Here is a 24,965-nt window from a genome sequence, read left to right as displayed (position 1 = left end):
GGGCCTTAGGTGCAATTCATATCCAAATTTTTGCCTGAATTTGCATCTGAACCAGACCCAAAGACGCACAGGACCCTTCTGCAATCCAGACCGTGGCCACCTCAGACCTGTGTGACCGGCTCCATTGAGAGACGGTCACACTCGCCGCATCCAATTCACACATATATGAACCCAGCCTAAAGCTGGATACACACTATCCAACTTTTGTGGTTAGATTTCCTTCAGATTTACCTTTTCTATGTAGTGCAAGGGCCTGCCAGATTCCATACAAATTGAAAGTGTTTAGGTCTGACCTCATATTATATGGTTTTGGTAAGTCTAAAGGAAAAAGTCTTCAGAAAATCTTATAGTGTGTATGGCCCTTTAGAGCTGCAAATCTGCAAGACAGAGTAGGGACTGGCCAGACAGGGATCACTTTGATGCAACAGATCAGCTTGGAAAAACATTGCAATATTTGCTACAAGAAAGGGTTAATAGGCGGCAACTCCTACTTACTATATCATGTGTTGTCAATGAAGCTATTTAGGACCTGAACACTCATATCTCTATTTCTGCTGCATGGTGCAGGTTGGTAATTGTAAAGGGTGGGGATGCCTAAAGTTGCTATATTATTGGCTACAAGTTAATGCTTACTGTGCTGTAACCCCCCTCGTATTACACATACATATATATATATATATATATATATACACTGATCAGCCATACCTTTATGACCACTGATAAGAAAAGTGAGTAACGTTGATTACCTCATTACAGTTGCATCTGAAAGTCAGTGACATATATTAGGCAGCAAGTAAGCATGTTCTCCCTGAAGTTGATGTCTTGAAAATGGAAAAAAATGGGCATTGCAGTTTGTTGTGTATGGGGCTGCATAACTGCAGACTGTATCCACAACCAAAAGCCCCTACAATGGTAGGGTTGCCACCTCATCCATATTAATTACACACGTTCTGTGGCTGATTAGGGTGGTAGTTAAACTCGCTTAGTGTATTATCTGCATTTAGTTAGCCTCAGAACCTGTGTAATTAATGTGTTCGGTTTTAAAGGGAATAGGTGGCAACCCTATACAACGGGCAATTGAGCATTAGAACTAGACCAAAGGGCAAGGAAGAAGGTGGCCTGGTCTGATGAATCATGTTTTCGTTTTATTATGTGAATGGTGGGTGAATGGCACCAGGATGCAATTTGGGAAGAAAGCAAGCCGGCAGAGGCAGTATGGTGCTTGGGGCAATGTCCTGCTGGGAAACCTTGGGTCCTGCCATTCATGTGGATGGTACTTGACACGTACCACCTACCAAAAAATATTCCCTGACCAAGTATGCCCCTTCATGGAAACGGTATTTCCTGATACTAGTGGTCTTTTTCAGCAGGAAAATGTACCCTGCAACACTGCAATGATGGTTCAAGAATGGTTTAAGAAACACAATACATTTTGAGCTATGACTTGGCCTTTAAATTCTCCAGATACCAATCCAGTCGCGCATCTGTGGGATGTGCTAAAAAAAAAAACTGGCACCAGTCCAGGAAGGCCCACCTTGCAACTTACAGGACTGGTGCCAGATACCACAACATAACATCAGAGGTCTAGTAGTGGAGTTCGGGTTGCCACCTCATCCCTTTAAACCAGGACACATATTACACAGGTTCTGAGGCTGATATAAAATGCACATAAGGCACTAAGTGAGTTTAATTACCACCTTAATCAGCCACAGAACCGGTGTAATTAATGTGTCATGGTTTAAAGGGATGAGGTGGCAACCCTAAAACCTCGTACACACACGTCGAAAATCGGCAGGGAATTTTCATCCGACGACCGATCGGCCGATTTTCGGCTTGTTAGTATGATGTTTCCGACAACTGACTCCGACTTTTCGGCCGAAAAAAATCTGGTGTGCAGGCTATAAAATTTTTGTCCGCCGTCAAAACACGGCTGATTTTCGTGCAGTCAGTACAGATTCCGACAGGGAAAAATCTTATGAGCAAGTCTGGGCATGCTCAGAGAAGAAAGAACACAAAGAAAGCAAACCAACACATGACATCACTTCTGAAGTAGAATTTTGTCGGGCGAGAAAATTCGTGTGCAGTCTAGGCACATTCCAACCAACAAAACACCACTCTGGACAAAAAGACGGTCGATCGGTCGGCCGATAATCGTTGCGTGTGTACTAGGCTTAAGGTCCCTTTCACACAGACAGCCCATTCAGATCCGCCTGTTCGTTTTTTTGGTGGATCTGAACGGTCTTCCCATGCATTCCTATGGGGAATCGGATGTCAGCAGAGATATGTCCGCTGACATCCGACCCGATCCGTCAAATCTGGACGGATGGAAACCCTATTTTCCATCCGTCCAGTGGATCGGATGGGATCGTATGAGAATGGACCGACGGTCCGTTCCCATCCGATTTCCCCCATAGAGATGCATGGGGAACTGACAGCTGTGACACAGCTGTCATCCTCCTGCTCAGCGGGGGATCGGCGGATCGATCCCCCGCTGAGAAAAGCGGAGTCCGTTTGACAGACTACAAGTGTGAAAGAGCCCTAGGTGAAGTCCATGCCTCAATGGGTCAAGGCTGTTTTGGTGACAAAAGTGGAACCTACTCCATTAGAGGTGGGTGGTTATAATGTTATGGCTGGTCGGTGTACATTCAATGCAAATTTGCCCCAGAGCTTAGTAAATGTGAAGTTTCACTTTTTTTTTTTTAAAGAATACCCAATTACATGCAATTAAAACAAGAGGACAGCATTTTTTGTTTGTACATGATTAGATATTGGAAATCAGTGATTCACCTCATTCACCAAGCTCTGGGGAAAATTCCTTTGCAAAGTGAACAGCTGATTTGAACAGTGGCAGCTGGTGCGTTGGGGGCGCAGGGGCGCCGCCCCCCCATCCATGCGTCCGGCCCCCTAATCTGCATGCAGGGCGCCGGACGCATGGAGCTCAATGTTTTTTTTTTTTTTTTTTTAATCACCTGATTAGAGCCAGAGGCTCTAATGGGCTTCAGAAAATGGTGGGTGGACCCAGGGCGCAGAGCAGTGCGCCCCGAGCCCACCCATTGTGTGACACACGGATCCTCCTCCTGGCCAATCATAAAGCGGGTCCGAGACCCGCTCCCTGATTGGCCGAAAGGCAAAAAACATTCCATTGGCCGAGAGGAGGCGGCGGGAGGATTTGAGGAGACGCGGGGACTGAGGAGAAGCTGCCGCTGCAGGTAAGTGCACTGGTCTGTCTGCATTGAAGGGGGCACGCTGGTCTGTCTGCATTGAAGGGGGCACGGCACGCTGGTCTGTATGCATTGAAAGGGGCACGCTGGTCTGTCTGCATTTAAGGAGGCACGGCACGCTGGTCTGTCTGCATTGAAAGGGGGCACGCTGGTCTGTCTGGATTTAAGGAGGCACGGCACGCTGGTCTGTCTGCATTGAAAGGGGGCACGCTGGTCTGCCTGCATTGAAAGGGGGCACGCTGGTCTGCCTGCATTGAAAGGGGGCACGCTGGTCTGCCTGCATTGAAAGGGGGCACGCTGGTCTGCCTGCATTGAAAGGGGGCACGCTGGTCTGCCTGCATTGAAAGGGGGCACGCTGGTCTGCCTGCATTGAAAGGGGGCACGCTGGTCTGCCTGCATTGAAAGGGGGCACGCTGGTCTGCCTGCATTGAAAGGGGGCACGCTGGTCTGCCTGCATTGAAAGGGGGCACGCTGGTCTGCCTGCATTGAAAGGGGGCACGCTACGCTGGTCTGTATGCATTGAAAGGGGGCACGCTGGTCTGTCTGCATTGAAGGAGGCACGGCACGCTGGTCTGTCTGCATTGAAAGGGGGCACGCTGGTCTGTCTGCATTGAAAGGGGGCACGCTGGTCTGTCTGCATTGAAAGGGGCACGCTGGTCTGTCTGCATTGAAAGGGGCACGCTGGTCTGTCTGCATTGAAAGGGGGCACGCTGGTCTCTCTGCAATGAAGGGGACACGCTACGCTGGTCACTCTGCATTGAAGGGGGCACGCTACGCTGGTCTCTCTGCATTGAAGGGGGCACGCTACGCTGGTCTCTCTGCATTGAAGGGGGCACGCTACGCTGGTCTCTCTGCATTGAAGGGGGCACGCTACGCTGGTCTCTCTGCATTGAAGGGGGCACGCTACGCTGGTCTCTCTGCATTGAAGGGGGCACGCTACGCTGGTCTGTGTGCATTGAAAGGGGCACGCTATGCTGGTCTGTCTGCATTGAAAGGGGGCACGCTGGTCTGTATGCATTGAAAGGGGCACGGCACGCTGGTCTGTCTGCATTGAAAGGGGGCACGCTGGTCTGTCTGCATTGAAAGGGGGCACGCTGGTCTGTCTGCATTGAAAGGGGGCACGCTGGTCTGTCTGCATTGAAAGGGGGCACGCTGGTCTGTCTGCATTGAAAGGGGGCACGCTGGTCTGTCTGCATTGAAAGGGGGCACGCTGGTCTGTCTGCATTGAAAGGGGGCACGCTGGTCTGTCTGCATTGAAAGGGGGCACGCTGGTCTGTATGCATTGAAAGGGGCACGGCACGCTGGTCTGTATGCATTGAAAGGGGCACGGCACGCTGGTCTCTCTGCATTGAAAGGGGCACGGCACGCTGGTCTGTCTGCATTGAAAGGGGGCACGCTACGCTGGTCTGTCTGCATTGAAAGGGGCACGGCACGCTGGTCTGTCTGCATTGAAAGGGGGCACGGCACGCTGGTCTCTCTGCATTGAAAGGGGGCACGGCACGCTGGTCTGTCTGCATTGAAAGGGGGCACGCTGGTCTGTCTGCATTGAAAGGGGGCACGCTGGTCTGTCTGCATTGAAAGGGGGCACGCTGGTCTGTCTGCATTGAAAGGGGGCACGCTGGTCTGTCTGCATTGAAAGGGGGCACGCTGGTCTGTCTGCATTGAAGGAGGCACGGCACGCTGGTCTGTCTGCATTGAAAGGGGGCACGCTGGTCTGTCTGCATTGAAAGGGGGCACGCTGGTCTGTCTGCATTGAAAGGGGGCACGCTGGTCTGTCTGCATTGAAAGGGGGCACGCTACGCTGGTCTCTCTGCATTGAAGGGGGCATGCTATGCTGGTCTCTCTGCATTGAAGGGGGCACGCTATGCTGGTCTCTCTGCATTGAAGGGGGCACGCTACGCTGGTCTCTCTGCATTGAAGGGGGCACGCTACGCTGGTCTCTCTGCATTGAAGGGGGCACGCTACGCTGGTCTCTCTGCATTGAAGGGGGCACGCTACGCTGGTCTGTCTGCATTGAAGGGGGCACGCTACGCTGGTCTGTCTGCATTGAAAGGGGCACGGCACGCTGGTCTGTCTGCATTGAAAGGGGGCACGCTGGTCTGTCTGCATTGAAAGGGGGCACGCTGGTCTGTCTGCATTGAAAGGGGCACGCTACGCTGGTCTCTCTGCATTGAAAGGGGCACGCTACGCTGGTCTGTATGCATTGAAAGGGGCACGGCACGCTGGTCTCTCTGCATTGAAAGGGGCATGGCACACTGGTCTCTGCATTGAAAGGGGCACGGCACGCTGGTCTCTCTGCATTGAATGGGGGCTGTTTTTTACAGCGTTTTTTGCCGCAAAGCAATGCCTATTACATTTTTCTGTTTGCACCCCCCCAAACATTTTGAGCACCAGCCGCCACTGGATTTGAATGTAGTCTAGGATCTGGTAATGTCACTACTGTGTTGCCCACTGTTCTCCTTCCAGGCGGCTCTGACATGAGACAATAAAGTCCTGCCTCTTGCAAGATGGCTGCCTCCAGACAGATGCACAGCACAGAACAAGACATGGTAAGTCAATAACCGGGAAAAGATCAGCTACAGGGAGACCACAGGCAATACTGGTTAGTCCTTTGTCCTCTTTCCTTTTTGTTGTACAACCGCTTCAGAATTTAGTTCCTCTTAAAGTGATTGTAAAGGCTGAAGGTGTTTTACCTTCATGTATGAAGGTAAAAAACCTTCAGTGTGTAGCTCCCCCGGCATCTCCCCCAATACTTACCCAAGCCTGATTCAGCGATGTGCATGAGAGCGGCTGCTCTACCAGGTCTCCCCCTTCTGATTGGCTGAGACACAGCATTGGCTGGCCAGCTGTCAATCACAGCCAGTGTGGTATCAGTAAGCAATAACAAAGTAAAATCCATGAAATAATATATTTTGTTTAATAAATGTAATAATGAATACAGGTAACTAAACCTGGTGCTAAGGACAGCTGATTCCTGCAGTAGTTTCTGGCACCTGTGAGCGGCTAGCTGCGGCTGTCTGCATAGCCAGATCTTTCCACAAAGTGTGACCAGCAGGTAATCTCAGGCTGTGCGCACGGTCATCAATAGCTGTGGCCACCGGCTCCCTGTTATTGAAGTGTACAGGGCTCGGCAACCACAGCTAGCCGCTTACAGGTGCCTAAAACAACTGCGTGGATCGGCAGATTCCTGCCGCTGTCATTAGTAGCGGTGTGTGAATGTATCCTAACGCTGTTTAGGCATTCAAATAAGTGCTTTGTAAACTCCCAGTTGCTACCTGAAAGGTATACTGGGCTAGGGATTCTCTCCCCACCCCCGTCAGTAAGTAGTCAGTCACCCAGCACCCCTTCTCATTCACCACAAGAAATGCGTAAAAAAAAAAAAAAATGCGTAATATAAAAAAGGCAGTTTTTGACAAGTCCTTCATTTAAAAAATAAAAAACAATGTCCCCTTATGTAGATCCATCGTCCATCACGCCCCCTACCACTGGCGACCCGAAAAAAATAAATAAATAAAAACGTTCACTCCTGCCGTCTGCCAACTCCACTGTCTGACAGTTCTTAATTAAGAGGCGGGTTCACCTGCTGACATCACCGGAGTAGACCATTTTTTTTTCTTTTTACAGGTTTGGCGGGGCAATGGGTGTCGTGATTGACGATTGATCTACATTGGGGGACGTTGTTTTTTATTTTGGTTTTGTAAATAAAGGACTTGTCAAAGCCTATCATTTTTTATACTGCCCCTTATCCTTCACATAGAGGGGGCTGGGATCTGGGGGCCCCCTTGTTAAAGGGGTTTTCAGATTCTGAATAAGCCCCCCGCCTGCACAGCCCCACAACCACTGACCAGGGCTGTGGGGAAGAGGCCCTTACCCTATCAACTTATCTTACCCTATCAACATGAGGACCAGATGCTTTGGGAGGCCAGACCCATGTTGAGGGAATGTGGCCTAGTATGGTTGCAAGCTCAGATAAGGGTCTGGTCTGGATTTGTATTTTGGGGGACCCCACGCATTTTTTATTTCATTTTGGTGTGAGGTTCCCAAAGGGATTTGGGGGGGACCCCACGCTGTTTTTTTCCAAAATGTTTTTTTGTATTGCTGGCAATCCTGCTGACAGGTGATGACTCATTGGTTGGTACGGACAAGGCGGATGGCTTCCCAGCCCATGCCTTAACAACCAGCTATACACAGTTTGTTAAAGCGAAAAGGAAAACGCAAAATGCCTAGGGTTAGTGCTTCTAATTGAGACAAGTACACACTTTAGAGGGATATGCTTTGTTCATATTTCATGTCTGAGCTTTACACTTTAACCACTTGCCGACCGCCGCACGACTATTTACTGCGGTGGTCAGCCCCTCACAGGCAAAGTGATGTAGGGCTACGTCGCTAGCCTGTGAGGCTCTAGGGAGCAAACGCGCGCCGCCGGATGCACGCTCCCACTCGGTCACGGACCCCCCCCCCCGTGCGTGTGTGCCCGGCGGACCCGATTGCGATATGTAGCGTAAAACAAAATGGCCTAAAATGTTAATGTTTTGATCTATTTTTTTTTTTTTTGGGGGGGGGAATTTCATATAAAAAAAAAAGTGAAAAATATTGTTATTTTTGCTAAATTGACGCTCTTTTTTTTGTTTATAGCGCATGATCAAAAAATCGCACAGGTGATCAAATACCACCAAAAGAAAGCTCTGTTTGTGGGGGAAAAAAGGACGTCAAATTAGTTTAGGTACAGCGTCGCACGACCGCGCAATTGTCCGTTAAAGTCACGCAGTGCCGAATTGCAAAATAGGCCCTGGTCAGGAAGGGGGTAAAATCTTCCGGGGCTTAAGTGGTTAAACATATCAACACCGCCTCCTGGAACATGTATTACAGACATCCCAGGAGGCAGTGGGAAGCCATACAACATCATTATCACCTAGGCAAGGATTCAGAAAGAGAAAAGAAAATGATAAAAGACGTGTTTGCTATTGGAAAATGTTTTTCTGCAATTGTTGAAGAGGGGGGAGGCATATGAGAGGAAAATGTTTTAAGGAGTTAAGGTCCACTTAAGGTAAATAAAAAAAAAAAAAAAAAAAAAGCGCATTAAGGTAATTTTAGATGTGACAAGTGAAAAATCACACTTACTTGTACAAAACATAATTTTTTAAGGTTGGCCTCACTGCATTAATGCGTGGTTAAACATGCATGATAGAACACCATGTGATGTGCATTGTGTTGCAGAGCTATGCATTTACAATGGCACCCAACACGCAAATACAATGGCCTGAAACGCACCTGTGCTGCACCACACCACACCTCAAATCAATGTAATGTATGTTCAAACCTAATGGGTTGCCTTGCCACAAACCTGGAATGGTAATACTAGTGCAGTAATGCACCTCAACAGACCGCAACCCTCACAATGGGCCTGAAAACATAAAAAATGCAGTAAGTCACGTAGCTGGACCTGTGTTTTTATCTTTCATCAATACTCTTAAAATAACAGAAATCCTTAAAACGATAAAGGTTGTAGGGGAACCAAGTTATGCAAGAGAGGGTACAGTATTTCAGGTCAGGGTGTGTTTGTAGATGAGAATTTCCGGCATGGCCACATTCTTTTCCCCCGCTACACCTTGATTGGTCCATTCAGGAAAGGTGAAACTCATTATTTGGCTTTTCACTGTATAGGGACACTAGAAACAGGTGGAACTGCCTAGAGTCAACATGCAGCTTCTGGGGCTTTCCGTGTTTCTCCTGTTTATCTCTACCTCTTATGGCCGTAAGTTTGAATATTTCATTTTTTTTCTATAGCTGTGCTGTTTACTATAGTTAGATGAGTTGATTTACTAAAGCAGAGCATGTTCAATCCCTACATTATTTTATTCTTTTTTTTTTTTTTTTTTTTTTTTTTTTTGTGATTGACTTTTTATCTACTGAATGGGATAATTGGCTGACTCCAATCATCTGCGGGCAAAAATCTAGATTTGTTTTTTAAAAATGTACTTGCACATGGTTCGGTATTCTTTGCAATGTGAATTTTTACTTTGTTTAACCTCATCCACGAAGACCAGTAAAAATTCTTTGCAAAGTGAAAACTCACTTTAAAAATGAAAATGCTGTACTCCTTAATAAATCAGGGGTATTGAGGTTGCAGTACTAAAACTAGAGAGTGCAAAATCTGGTAGGATGTGTGTGGTTTTCAATCAGCAAACCTGGAAATTGATTGGTTTTTATGCGGAGCTGCACCAGATTTTGCACTCCCCAGCTTCAGTAATGCCCCATACACACGTGCAGATTATCTGCAGACTTACCAAAACCATATAATATGAGGTCAAACCTAAACACTTTCAATTTGTATGCAATCCGGCAGGCCCTTGCACTACATAGAAAAGGTAATTCTGCAGACAAAAGTCTGCAGATAATCTGCACGTGTGTATGGGGCATTAATCAACTCCATTGTGTTTAGTTTGTATTGCCATTCGTATATGTTATACTTCCTACTGAAAATAGTATGTTGATAGTGTAGCATCCTAAAAACAGCTATCATGTTACAGTATATGTATGTGTGTATGTATATGTGTATCTATCTATCTATCGAGAGTATATTTATCTTTATTTTTTTGTAGGCTAAAATAAGCAAAACTTAAAAACATTAGTGTTTTTTATGGGATTTAAGATGTATGGAGTAAAATACAAATAAATGCAATTTTTTGCAGAGTATCTGTAAAATCACAAAAAAAATATGAAGACTGTAACATGATAGTTGTTTTTTTTTTTTTTTTTAATGGGATTTAAGAGTATAGAGTAAAAAACAAATCAACAATGAGTATTTGTAGCTTTTTTTAAGGCCTCATGCACACGGAGCTTAAAAAAAAAATGCCACTTTAAAAAGTCATTGAGGTTTTCTTTTGTTTGTTTTTTTTTTTTTGGGGTGTGCATAAGGCCTCTTGCACACGATACTCCTGTTTGAGCATCTTGCAGCTTGAAAATGCTCAGTACAGCTTTTTGAGCTAAAATACAGCCCATTAATTGTAATGTGCCTATGCACACAGGCGCGTAAACAAGCGCTGTGCATTCTTCAGTAAGAACAAAATAGAAAAATCTGCATTTTTGGTCAGTAATTTAAGCCTCAATGCTCGCAAATACTCGCAAATACATACAAAAAAAAAGGTCTGGAAAAAAGTAGATGCTCAAACAGGAGTATTGTGTGCAAGAGGCCAAAATCAGCTTCCAGGTTTTATTTTTTAAAGGGTGTCTTTACTGAAATAAGGTTGAGAAACATTAAGGTAAGATTTGACATCTTACCTTAATGTTTCTCAACCTTATTTCAGTAAAGACACCCTTTAAAAAATATGGACAGTCTGGGGGCACCCCATTCTAAAATGCAAAAACTATTCTATTAGTTTTGTACAACACAGCTGCATCCACACGTAGGACACCCAACATTAGAGGGGATTTATTCTGCCAAAGCAAATACAGTTTTTCAAATTGGTACGGACTAGTATTCCGATGTTTCCCTTTTCCCTCAATTTTTCTTCCATCAACTCAGCTAAGGTGCCCTCAAGAAGGTTGTAATGGTGCACAATGAAAACCTGTGGCTTTGTGTAACTAAAAGGCAGCTTTATCTACACTCCATCTTATATACAACTTTGGCGCAATTTTTTGGCATTTTGTCAAGGCACCCCTTAATAGACCTCAAGGCACCCCAGGGTGAATAGGCACCCTGGTTGAAAAAGGCTGGCTTAACTGAACAAGCTCAAGTTAGAAGCTGATTGGCTAACATGCACAGATGCACCACATTTTGAGTGCTCCATTTTTAGTAAATCTGCTGCTATATATCCACGCACACATGGACGTTTACAGGCAGCTTTTAGCGCGTTATTTCCGCCACCATTTCCAACAGTTCTGGTGTCCAGCAGGGCTTATTTAGGCTGCCTCGTGTGCATGAGGCCTAAATGTATTTTTAAATTTTACATCTATGCTTCAGATTAATTTATGTCATCTAATCACTTTACCTATTGATATTCTGGTTGTGTATATAAAATACAATACCGTGCTTGTAATAATTAACTTTGTGTACTGAATGATATCCCTATTCGCCAAATATAATTCATATGCATCTACTAGCTAATGTCCCTGTAATCTGTTTTACTAAAAAAATTTCTACCTCCTTGGAATGTCCTCAGTGAGCTTCCAAACCTTTCCTTTTCCCCTCTACCGTAATTCTGTTTGTTTGGAATGAGCAATTCAAGTTGGGTGAGGTCATGTGCAGGGCTCCATGCGCATTACACACAGAAGTGAGCATAAGAGGGTGGCCACATTCCTACACACAGTGGGACCATTGAGAATGAAGGTAGCCACCCTCTGACAAGAAGTTCAATCACAGCGGCAAAAACAAAAGAATAGGAAATCTGGAGTTTGCTGAGAGCAATAGAAGGGACTTTTTGAATTCGAAATATATTCTTGAATAAAACATTTTTCAACCAGAATTTAGTGTCACTTTAACCACTTAAGCCCCGGAAGATTTTACCCCCTTCCTGACCAGGCCCTATTTTGCGATTCGGCACTGCGTAAATTTAACAAACAATTGCACGGTCGTGCGACGCTGTACCCAAATGAAATTGATGTCCTTTTTCCCCCACAAACAGAGCTTTCTTTTGGTGCTATTTGATCACCTGTGCAATTTTGACTTTTTGGGCTATAAACAAAAAAAGAGGCGTAAATTTTGAAAAAATAACAATATTTTTTACATTTTTATATGAAATTCCCCCAAAAAAATGTAAAAAATCTAAATTTTTTTAAACATTTTTGGCCAATTTGTTTTCTACTACATGTGTTTGGTAAAAAAAAATCGCAATAAGCGTAGTTTGAGTGGTTTGCGCAAAAGTTATTGCGTTTACTAACTAAGGGAAAGATTTCTGTCATTTTTGGTGTTCTTTTAACGAATCATGGCAGCAATCTGCGTTTTTTTTTTTTTTTTTTTTTGCGGGACTGCAACATTTCGGCGGACAGATCGGACCCTTGACTGACATTTTTGACACTTTTGGGGGTACCAGTGACATTACTACAGTAATCAGTGCTATACATATGCACTGTTAACTGTAAAAATGACACTGGCAGGGAAGGGGTTAACTTTATTAGAGATGCAGGGGTTAAGTGTGTCCCTAGGGGCGTGCTTCTAACTGTAAAGGGGTGTGGCTAGTGATGTAACCACAAAGACATACGATCCTACATAGTAGGATCGTATGATCTCTGCAGTTAGATCAGGGAGAATGACAGGCGGCTTTGTTTACATCAGCCGCCTGCCTTTCTCCCTCTCCACGGGGAGATCGCGAGTGACCGGCGGACATCGGGTCCACCGGTCACACGTGCGGACATGTTAGGGAACGAGCGGGGGCCCGCCCCCTAGAGGCTCACAGGCTAGCGACGTAGTACTACGTCACTTTGCCTGTACGGGGTTGACCGCCCCAGTAAATAGTCGTGCGGCGGTCGGCAAGCGGTTAACCACTTGCAGACCAGCCGCCGTAGTTTTTCAGCAGCAGGTCGACTCTATTACGCAAAACGGCGTACCTGTATGTCGTTTAATGTAATAGACAGTGGGGGCTGATTGGCTAGAGGGGGAGCCAATCAGCGGGTCCAGCAAACGCGATGTCCGCCGGCCACCCACGATCGCTCCCCATAGAGGCAGAACACCGGTCTACCTTTGTAAAAAAGGCAGACCGCCGTCCTGTCACAGATGGACACAGGAATCTTGTGTTCCTACTATTTAGGAACACAGGTCTCTGTGTTCATCTATTGAGTCCATCCCCCACACAGTTAGAAAGCACTCCCTAGGATCACATTTAACCCTTTGACGCCCCTGGTGTTAACCCCTTCTCTTCCAGTGTCATTATTACAGTAACAGTGCGTATTTTCAGCACTGATTACTGTAGGAATGTCATTGGTCCCCTCAAAAGTGTCAGGTGTCCAATCTGTCGTCCGCAATGCCGCAGTCCCACTAGAAATCGCTGATCACTGACATTACTAGTAAAAAATAAATAAATAAATAAAAATTACATAAATCTATCCCCTAGTTTGTAGACGCGTTTTTTAAGAAAAATATGTGTCCGAATACATATTGGCCTAAATTGATGAAATTTTATTTTTTATTGGATCTGTTTAAATATGTTTTTTTTTATTCAGAATTGTCGCTCTTTTTTTTGTTTATAATAATTGGTAAGCTGCAATATATTAAATTTTGTTTTTGGGTTTACTGCCACTTTAGGGCATCTCCTATGTTGGGTCTAAGGTATGGTGAACAGAGGTCCCCGGTTTCTGGGGACAGTCCTCTGACTGAGGACACTGTCCCCGGTTTTGTCCCTGGATTCAGGGACAGAATAACATAGACATGGCATCCCATGCTGGCTGAAAAACAGCATGGTGGCTCCGATGCCGACACCCCCTGCTGGACGATCTCACTGCTGCTCCTGCTGCTGTTCAGTGGAGGAGAGGCAGAGCCAAAAATTTACTTGTGGGAGGGTTGAGACCAGGAGGTGAGAAGATTTGGGGGAGGGGTCCGTTTGTATACAGGTGAGGGCAGGGGTCAGAGCTGATGCAGCTACATGGAACAATAAAGAGTTTAGCTCTTGTGGGGGAAGGGCTAAGAGGTGGTTAGTGATAATCTGTGAGAGAAGTGTGCAGAGGTAAGCCATAGATGTGGGGGCAGAAGTGTCCTCTGTGCATAGCAAACCTCTGAACCCTGCACTCTATGCCTAACACCCACCTGTGTATTATGCAGTCCTGTACCCAGCGCTCTGTGTATTAGGTAGTCCTGTGCCCAGCGCTCTGTGTATTAGGTAGTCCTGTGCCCAGCGCTCTGTGTATTGTGCAGTCCTGTGCCCAGCGCTCTGTGTATTGTGCAGTCCTGTGCCCAGCGCTCTGTGTATTGTGCAGTCCTGTGCCCAGCGCTCTGTGTATTATGCAGTCCTGTGCCCAGCGCTCTGTGTATTATGCAGTCCTGTGCCATTTGCCAACAAAATAAAAATGTCCCTGGATTTAATTTTAAAAATCTGGTCACCTTAGTCTAAGGACCGCTGTGTGAATGGTATATGAAAGAGTGTCAGCACCTGTGTACACTATAGCCCAGGAAATGTAAGGAGGATAATGGACGATAATGTGCTTTGCTGAGTCTAAGTAAATATATTTTTGGCATGCCAAGCACTGGTGAGGGCTCAGTGCTCCTTTATGGTACTTGTGTATAAGCTCTAACAACATATTCTTTCCAACTAATGCATGCCAAGGAAGTAAGTTAAACTGTCAATTGTCAGCTCTTTAGATGAAGGATCATAGCGTGCTGGAAGTACATTAAACCATTTTTATTTCTTTCTTGCAGAAGACAATGTCACTGCTCTAGCTTCTGGAATCATTGCAAATCCTTTGAGCACATCTGTAATTATAGCATTTCCTAGTGCATGTAAATATTCATTGCAGCCAGCAACTCTTAATGTCACCCAAGGCACCAGTTCTTTACGTAAGTATATTATGTAGTTCCTAAAGGAAACAGCCTGCTTATAGAAGCTGCGGTTACATAAGCTCCTGAAAGTACTAGCTTTTTGGCTGTCCTACTGGCCTACTGGCTTTATTATTTTGCTATTCATGGAACGGGAACAAGTATGCAGTTAGGTCATGAGTGAATGCTGAAATCCTGCTATACATATTGGCTACAGGTCAGTGACTCAAAGTGTTGGAATTAATGCCTCAGGATTGCAGTGGTCTCCAAACAGCGGTCCGGGGGCCGTATTTGGCCCTTTGCTTGCCTTTACCTGGCCCTTGGGGCATAATTAATGCCTCTAATACCAATAATGGGGCATTATTTTTCCAATGAAGGGGAACTATTTTCCTTTCACTGACACCAATAATCGGGTACTATTCCTTCCACTGACACTAATGGCTGGGCACTTCCTCCCGCTGACCCCAATGGTGGGGCACTATTCCTCCCATTGACCCCAATGGTGGGGCACTATTCCTCCCATTGACCCCAGGTCGGGCACTATTCCTCCCCACTGACCCCCATGGTGGGACACTATTCCTCCCCACTGACCCCCATGGTGGGACACTATTCCTCCCCACTGACCCCCATGGTGGGACACTATTCCTCCCCACTGACCCCCGTGGTGGGGCACTATTCCTCCCCACTGACCCCAGTGGTGGGGCACTATTCCTCCCCACTGACCCCAGTGGTGGGGCACTATTCCTCCCCACTGACCCCAGTGGTGGGGCACTATTCCTCCCCACTGACCCCAGTGGTGGGGCACTATTCCTCCCCACTGACCCCAGTGGTGGGGCACTATTCCTCCCCACTGACCCCAGTGGTGGGGCACTATTCCTCCCCACTGACCCCAGTGGTGGGGCACTATTCCTCCCCACTGACCCCAGTGGTGGGGCACTATTCCTCCCCACTGACCCCAGTGGTGGGGCACTATTCCTCCCCACTGACCCCAATGGTGGGGCACTATTCCTCCCCACTGACCCCAATGGTGGGGCATTTTCTACTTTCACTTGCCACAGTCTGACCTCCTTAAAGTCTGAAGGACAGTAACTGGCCTTTTGTTTAGAAAGTTTGGTGACCCCTGCAGTACAGGATTCCTAGAATTCCCAATCTGATGTTGTTGTTTTTTTTTTTTTTTATTATTTTTTTTTTTATATTTAATGAAAGAATGAGAAAAGGAACAGTTTTATTAGCCTCTGATATTTTTATCATATAACAATATTGCCATAATAAGCATGTGTACATTTATTGCCACTTACCTGGTAACTCCTGCATGGGCAGACTATGGCAATTAGTTCCTTGGACCAGCCCTATCATTTACCTAGAAATATCAGGCTGTTTATGACTGATCTACAAAATTTGGAATAATGTTTGCTGATTGACTATTTAACTATTACTGTTTTTATATATATATATATATATATATATATATATATATATATAAATTTTTATTAGGGCAGTAATCGCAATAAAAGTGTATCGCCCACTGTATGTTCCAACGTTTTCTTTCGATAGTTCTTTCATGTCATGAGCAGTTCATCTAATAGTGTCTGCCTTGTTTTAGGCATGCTGTTTTTAGATTTGACCTCCTATTTTAACCATACTAAATGAAAAATATTTCACACACATTTTTTGCAGTTCTTAACTTTACAACACCACAGTGCCGCCTGAAACGTGACCTTGTTGTGATTAGCGACCCACAGTCTGGAAACACGGCGACAGTCAACGTGGGTTACCAAGTTACAAACCTGAATGCAAACACCCAATACACGTGGGTTCCATTGCTTTTTTTAGATTTGTATATCTTATTTCTTTCTCTCTTGATATGTACAAACATGATCATCAAAAAAAAAACAAACTAGAAACTATATACAGAATAAAAATATAATGCATCTGTGTTATCTTTTAAAGTAGAACTATGGCCTCTCATTACAAAAACAAATATGTGCTGCACTGCTTAATTGTTGGGGTATCTGCACTTTCCATATTTCCCTGCAAAGACTCACAAAACCTGTTGATCCTGCCAGTGAAGTCAAGCTAATGCAGCTTCCTATGATGGAGGACAACAGTGCTGACCATAAAGTCAAAGCAGTGTTGTCCGCCATGTAGGCTGTGCTAATTGCACTACAGCAGAATCAGAAGGTGATGCAGAGGGCGGGGCTATTGGCATTGTCATTGCTGTTTAACCACTTGACCTCCGGAAGGTTTACACCCTTCATGACCAGAGCATTTTTTGCTATTCAGAACTGTGCTAATTTAACTGGCAATTGCTTGGTCATGCAACACTGTACCCAAATCAAATGTATATCATTTTTTTTTACATACAAATAGAGCTTTCTTTGAGACCCCGTTCACACTGGGGCGACGCTACTTGCCGGGGCGACCTCACAGGTCATGGTGCGCAGCTCGCACCGCGACCTCGGAGCGGCCGGCACGGACTTCATAACATTGAAGTCAATGCAGGTCGCTCCAGGTCGCCCCAAAGAAGCTCCGGACCCTTTTTCTAAGTCGGAGCGACTTGTGTCGCTCCTATTAGAACGGGTCCACAGCTTCTCTATGGCAGGCGACCAGGTCGCCTGACGGGTCGCCCCAGTGTGAACGGGGTCTTAGTGGTATTTTTTCACCACTGGGTATTTTTGTTTAATTTTTTGCTAAATAAACAAAAAAAAAATAAGTTTTTCTTCGTTGCTGTTATAACATTTTGCAAATAGTCTTTCTTCATAAATGTAGCCTGCTACATTGATTTGGTAAAAAATAACCCAACTCAGAGTATATTATTTAGTGTGTGTGACAGAGTCTACAAAATTTGGTTTATATATTTGAAAATTGATCAATCCTGATAAACTGACGGTTTATCTCATTTCTTGAGGTCCTAAAATGCTAGGACAGTACAAATACCCCCCAAATCACCCCTTTTTTGGAAAGTAGACAGTCTAAAATATATAGTAAGAGGTATGGCAAGTTTTTTGAATTTTTAATGGTTTGTCACAATTTTTTGGAAAATGAAGAAATGAAATAAAATGTACTTTTGTATACTGTCACCAGTGCAGTACAGTACAGTGTTATTATATGACTGGTGTGGCAGTGATCAGGGATACTCACTGTACAAAATAAAAATGTAAATTTTGTATTCAATTTATTTTACTTTTTGTTTTTTTTTTAACATGCATACTCTCATCAGAGGAGTTCAGTGTCACCATAGTGTGGGGGGTGATCAGGGATTTTTATTTTTTTACAATGTGATTGCTTGTTACAGTGATGATCACTGTAGCAGCAATCATTTAAACTGTCATTGAATGGCTTTCAATCATGACTCATTGTTTACTATTGTGATTGGCCACAGCTATCATATGATACAGGGTTCTGAGATTGGCCCAGATACCATGTGATCACTGGTGACCAATAACAGATAACACACAGCAGTAAACAAGGTCATGAATGAATTCGATTCATGACTGTTGTTCACTAGGTGTCATGTGATTGCATAGTGATCACGTGGCATCTGGGCCACTCAAAGCCCCCCGCTACTGAGCACCACGATCTCCGATCGCACCGCTGTAGTGGAGTACTAGTGAATGTGGAGATTTAAAGACTGGACCGAACTGTCAAACTGGGAGAGGCAGCTGTCCCAGTATATTCACCAGAGCCCTGCTGTCAGTGTAACACTCACCCAATCTGTATCCGATGCACTGATGCCATTCCTGGTACACAAAGAAAAGCACAAGTAACCCTAGGGACTGTACATTTGTATACATGTTGAACAAATACCATTCTTCTCACTTTGAGGGTGAAGTTTTGGGTGCCAGAAATGTTTTTTTTCGTGAACTGAAAGGGTATTCTATTGCATAGGAGAACAGAATATATTTGGATCCTAAGAAAAATAACACAGAAATATACAATTTTGCATGAATAAAACAGCTGCATTACATAAAGTTAAAATAAAAAATGCAATTTTTCATTTTTGCAGGGCATATTATGTGATCAACAATACAGCGTTTTCAGCAGTTACTTTTAGTACGCTTAATGGCTGTAAGTACACTAGAACAGATTAATGTCACCCTATTCTTACCTCCCCCTTCCTTTTTTCTGTCCGTCACTATTCACGGTACATATTTATAGATCATACATGTGAATATAAATGCTGTAACTATATAGTTTCTGTCCTTTTATTTCTGTTTTTGTGACTGCTTCCTTCCCTGTCCCTTAATTCTATAATTTTGTTGATGCATGCAACTATTTTTAAAGAAAAGCTTGATCTTGTTAATTAATCTGTTTCGATAAATGTCTTAGGTGTGTGTGTGTGTGTGTGTGTGTGTGTGTGTATGTATGTATGTATATATATATATATATATATATATATATATATATATATATATATATATATATATATATATATATATATATATATATATATATATATATATATATATATATATATATATAATGTGTATATATATATAATATATGTGTATGTATGTATGTACAGTGCCTTGCGAAAGTATTCTGCCCCCTTGAACTTTTCGACCTTTTGCCACATTTCAGGCTTCAAACAAAGATATATAAAACTGTATTTTTTTTGTGAAGAATCAACAAGTGGGACACAATCATGAAGTGGAACGAAATTTATTGGATATTTCAAACTTTTTTAACAAATAAAAAACTGAAAAATTGGGCGTGCAAAATTATTCAGCCCCCTCAAGTTAATACTTTGTAGCACCACCTTTGCTGCGATTACAGCTGTAAGTCACTTGGGGTATGTCTCTATCAGTTTTGCACATCGAGAGACTGAAATTTTTTGCCCATTCCTCCCTGCAAAACAGCTCGAGCTCAGTGAGGTTGGATGGAGAGCGTTTGTGAACAGCAGTTTTCAGTTCTTTCCACAGATTCTCGATTGGATTCAGGTCTGGACTTTGACTTGGCCATTCTAACACCTGGATATGTTTATTTGTGAACCATTCCATTGTAGATTTTGCTTTGTTTTGGATCATTGTCTTGTTGGAAGACAAATCTCCTTCCCAGTCTCAGGTCTTTTGCAGACTCCATCAGGTTTTCTTCCAGAATGGTCCTGTATTTGGCTCCATCCATCTTCCCATCAATTTTAACCATCTTCCCTGTCCCTGCTGAAGAAAAGCAGGCCCAAACCATGATGCTGCCACCACCATGTTTGACAGTGGGGATGGTGTGTTCAGGGTGATGAGCTGTGTTGCTTTTACGCCAAACATAACGTTTTGCATTGTTGCCAAAACGTTTGATTTTGGTTTCATCTGACCAGAGCACCTTCTTCCACATGTTTAGTGTGTCTCCCAGGTGGCTTGTGGCAAACTTTAAATGACACTTTTTATGGATATCTTTAAGAAATGGCTTTCTTCTTGCCACTCTTCCATAAAGGCCAGATTTGTGCAGTATACGACTGATTCTTGTCCTATGGACAGAGTCTCCCACCTCAGCTGTAGATCTCTGCAGTTCATCCAGAGTGATCATGGGCCTCTTGGCTGCATCTCTGATCAGTCTTCTCTTTGTATGAGCTGAAAGTTTAGAGGGACGGCCAGGTCTTTGTAGATTTGCAGTGGTCTGATACTCCCATTTCAATATTATCGCTTGCACAGTGCTCCTTGGGATGTTTAAAGCTTGGGAAATCTTTTTGTATCCAAATCCGGCTTTAAACTTCTCCACAACAGTATCTCGGACCTGCCTGGTGTGTTCCTTGTTCTTCATGATGCTCTCTGCGCTTTAAACAGACCTCTGAGACCATCACAGTGCAGGTGCATTTATACGGAGACTTGATTACACACAGGTGGATTCTATTTATCATCATTAGTCATTTAGGTCAACATTGGATGATTCAGAGATCCTCACTGAACTTCTGGAGAGAGTTTGCTGCACTGAAAGTAAAGGGGCTGAATAATTTTGCACGCCCAATTTTTCAGTATTTTATTTAACAAAGTTTGAAATATCCAATAAATTTCGTTTCACTTCATGATTGTGTCCCACTTGTTGTTGATTCTTCACAAAAAATTAGTTTTTTATATCTTTGTTTGAAGCCTGAAATGTGGCAAAAGGTTGCAAAGTTCAAGGGGGCTGAATACTTTCGCAAGGCACTGTATATGTGTGTGTATGTGTGTGTATGTATATATATATATATATATATATATATATATATATATATATATATATATATATATATATATATATATATATATATATATATATATATATATATATATATATATATATAAATATATTGTGAGGGATTAGCTCGGTGGTAGGCGTGGATGACCCCTTTGGGGGTGCGTTTTCACAGAGAGATAGCCGAGAAGTGGTTGCAAACAACACTTTGTTTTATTCATGCAATTTACTTCACACAATTGCAAGCCTCAAAACAGCACAATGGTACTAATCCCTTCATCCCCCAGGAACTGGCTTCATACTCTCACCACATGAGGCCGGGCATTATAGTGCACAAGGAGGAACCCAGGACCCACTGCACCAGCGTAGTCTGACAATGGGTCCAAAGATTTCATCCCGGTACCTAATGGCAGTCAGGGTGCCATTGTCTAGCCTGTTGAGGTCTGTGCGTCCTTCCATGGATATGCCTCCCCAGTAGCTACCTGGGCTTTTCCAGACCCTTTCAAAACTCATGTGCTCAGAGTGAACCTGCTCTCATCTGTTAAAAGCACAGGGCGTCAGTGGCGGACCTGCCGTTCTGGTGTTCAATGTCAAATGCCAATCAAGCTCCACAATGCTGGGTAGTGAGCACAGGGCCCACTAGAGGATGTCGGGCCCTCAGACCACCCTCATGAAGTCTGTTTCTGATGGTATGGTCAGACATTCACACCAGTGGCCTGCTGGAGGTAATTTTATAGGGCACTGGCGGTGCTCATCCTGCTCCTCCTTGCACAAAGAAGCAGATACCGGTCCTTCTGATGAGTTAAGAACATTATACAGCCCTGTCCAGCTCTCCTAGAGTAACTGCCTGTCTCCTGGAATCTCCTCCATGCTCTTGAGACTGTGCTGGGAGACACCGCAAACCTTCTGGCAATGGGACGTATTGATATGCCATCCTGGAGGAGTTAGACTGCCTGTGCAACCTCCTATAGGGTCCAGGTATCGCCTCGTGCTACCAGTAGTGACACTGACCCTTACCCGAATGCAAAACTAGCGAAAAACAGTCAGAAAAGATGAGTAGGGAAAAAAATGTCAGTGGCCCCCCCACCTGTAAAACCATTCCTGTTTTGGAGGTCATCTCATTGTCCATCTACTGCACCTGTTGTTAATTTCAATAACACCAAAGAAGCTGAGACTGATTAACAACCCCCTTTGCTACTTAACTGACCAGATCAATATCCCAGGAGTTTAATTGACTTGATGCTATACTCTGATTAAAAAGTGTTCCTTTTTTTGAGCAGTGTATGTATATACTGTATGTGTGTGTGTGTATTAGAGATGGACCGATTATCGGCAACACCGATATATCGGGGGTCGATATGCACTTTCCCCAATATATAGGAATTGGCCTTTTGATTTGCCGATATTTAGGGAAAGTGCTTGTACCGGGGTGGTGCCTGCAGCTGAGGCATCACCCTGGTACCGGTGTCCATAGCAGATGGTCGGCTGACTTGTAATGACAACCAATCCGGCTGAGAAGCCGCTCAGCTGTCATTACAAGGAGCGGGAGGGGACGCACCCCTCCCCTTCCGCGGCTCGCCCGGGCATCCTACCGCCGCCGCCAAAGAGAAGACCCGGGTCTCCAGAAGTGATGTCATGACATCACTTCCGGGTACTCGGCGCCAAATTAAAAAACTGAAATTCAAAACAGCCATGCCAATATTTTTGTCCTGGGATATCTGTGTTGGCTGATATCTGCCGATATTTTCAGACATGTAAAAAAAAATGTTTTTTTCTTTCTACAGGTACTCCTTGTGGAGGGATTTGGGGGTCTAAAATACTCCAAACCCCTCCTCAGCACCGAAAAGCATTTAAAACGCCAAGTTTGGCTGTTTTGAATGCTGTCAGTTTTTTTAATACGGCGTCGAGTCATAACATCACTTCCGGAGACTTGGGTCTTCTCTTGGGTGGGGGCGTCGGGCGGGGGGGGGGGATGTCCCCTCCTCCTTTTTGTAATGACAGCCGAGCGGCCAAATCGGTTGTCATTACAAGACAGTCGACCGTCGGTTATGGACACCGGTACCGGAGTGATGCCTCTAGCTGCAGGCATCACCCCGGTACAAGCACTTTCCCTAAATATCTGCAATATTGGCAAATCAAAAGGCCGATTCCTATATATTGGGGAAAGTGCATATCGGCCCCCGATATATCGGTGTTGCTGATAATCGGTCGATCTCTAGCACATATCACCAACAATTTATACAGCACTTTACATATTGTACATTCACATCAGTCCCTGCCCTCAAGGAGCTTACTGTCTAAGGTCCCTAACTCACGTTCAGACACACACAAACTAAGGCCAATTTAGATGGGACCCAATGAGTTCCTCCATGTCTATGGAGTGTGAGAGGAAACCCATGGAAGCACAGGGAAAACATGCAAACTCCATGCAGATATTTTCCTTCCAGGCAAGGCAGAAGAGCTAACCACTAAGCCACTGTGTTGTCCCCTATATCTTGTGCATTCTTACAAGTGATATTTCTGTACATTTGCCTATTTTGTGCTATATAAAATTCACTGTATTATCAGCGTACATGCTTAAAAAAAATAATTTCATGTGTATTTTCTCTTATTGCAGTGGCTAATACACCACCAGTTACTTTTGCACGCAGTGGAGGAATGGTTGTGATTACAGTTTTGTTATCTATTGCAATGTTCTTGCTCGTCATCGGTTTGATTGTAGTACTTGTACTGGGAGGAAGAGGCAAGAAATAAAAGCACAATGTCCATGTTAATGAACCTTTATTAACTGAAACAAGGATCCATCCGCTGCATCGCGACATAATATGAATGAGGGGTGTGACACATTTGTAATTTTTGTGAATGTATTCTTGCCCAAGTTTTATGTAAATAGTGTTTTTCTAATTTTTTTTTTTTTTCTTCATGTCAAAAACAAACTGTTTATAAATGTAAGAAGTAGGAAATGATGTGTTGGGTTCAGGGGGGAGGGTGGTTAGGGTGCAGTAAAACCACAGCTCAACTTCCAGTTTTTACTGCTCTCGGTCACAAGTGAAAACTAGAACTTGAAGCACATAAATGTTAAACAGTGTGATGATTATGTAATAAATATACTGGACATTTCAGTTGTAAGAATTTTTTATTAAAATTTGTCTTTATCTTCAATGTGCAAATTTCCTACAAAAAAAAATTAAAAAATCCTAGACTAGCAGACCAGATCCTGAAAAAATGAAAAAAACAGCAGCTATGGCTGGGCTGGGATTATGTGCAGGTAAAGTTGTTATCTTAGATGTTCCAAAAATATAAAAATAAGAGATAAAAAAATTTGCTGTGGATTTATGATCAGGTTTGACATGCATACATGTTACCATTGTAGCGCTACCCTCAGAGGAGCTGCTGAATTGTTTTGTGATTTCTCTGCACACCTTCTCTGAAGGTGACACACTTTGCTCACCCAGCACTTACTGACACACCTTGGAGTATTTCAAATAATTTAATAGGCAAGTGTAGCCTAAATGAAGAGAGGATTACCAAGTGTACTTATACAGACAATAACTAAGACATTACTGTGAGAGATATGGTAAAGGTGTTGTAACCCTAAAAAATAATTTAAAAAAAAGAGAGCTCCTGTTCCTTTATAGCAGATTAAACAGCAGAGTGCTTTTGCTGTCTAATCTGCCCCCCTCTAAACTGAATAAAACCTGGTTGATCCTGCCATGTGTAAGATCCGAACTTTGGCCCTAATGCCAGAGAAATGTATGCCACGCACCGCAGCAAGTATGGTGTGTGGTTTTCGGAGGCTGAAGGCAACGCCTGCTGGCTACATGACTGAGGGGTTACTTGCCTTGTGCGGCTGTTCGGCTCTTATTGGCACCTTCCTGACAGGGTTGCCATAACTTTTTTTTTTTTCCCTTATCGTCTTTCAGGACAGGCACTTCTGAGAGAACCTGGCTCCTCCCTTCTTAGGAAACACCACCCCAATTTATTGGTTTTAAGCCTTCCTCCAGCTGGCTGCCTCAGTTCTGGTGTTTCCTCCAGCGGGGAGACACTGTCCAAAGAGGAGCCTTAGCTGAAGCTAGAAGGGAGTCAGGTACTCTCAGAAAGCGGCCAAGAAAGAC

At 44.1% G+C, this 24,965-nt stretch overlaps 1 protein-coding gene across 1 annotated transcript; it reads left to right on the top strand.

Annotated features, from left to right (window-relative positions):
- The first annotated feature begins 8,820 nt into the window (after window positions 1-8,820).
- UPK2 (uroplakin 2) lies at window positions 8,821-23,769 on the top strand. The gene is made up of 5 exons (XM_082273512.1): window positions 8,821-8,976; window positions 14,569-14,706; window positions 16,363-16,495; window positions 18,692-18,753; window positions 23,468-23,769. Exons 1-5 carry the CDS (start codon window positions 8,922-8,924, stop codon window positions 23,602-23,604), a joined length of 525 nt encoding a protein of 174 aa, XP_082129638.1. The 5' UTR covers window positions 8,821-8,921; the 3' UTR covers window positions 23,605-23,769.
- The last annotated feature ends 1,196 nt before the right edge of the window (window positions 23,770-24,965 follow it).

This window comes from Pelophylax lessonae (assembly GCF_965119305.1).
Source record: "Pelophylax lessonae genome assembly, chromosome: 12".
Lineage (NCBI taxonomy): Eukaryota > Metazoa > Chordata > Amphibia > Anura > Ranidae > Pelophylax > Pelophylax lessonae.
This window is presented reverse-complemented; position numbering and strand designations above follow the sequence as displayed.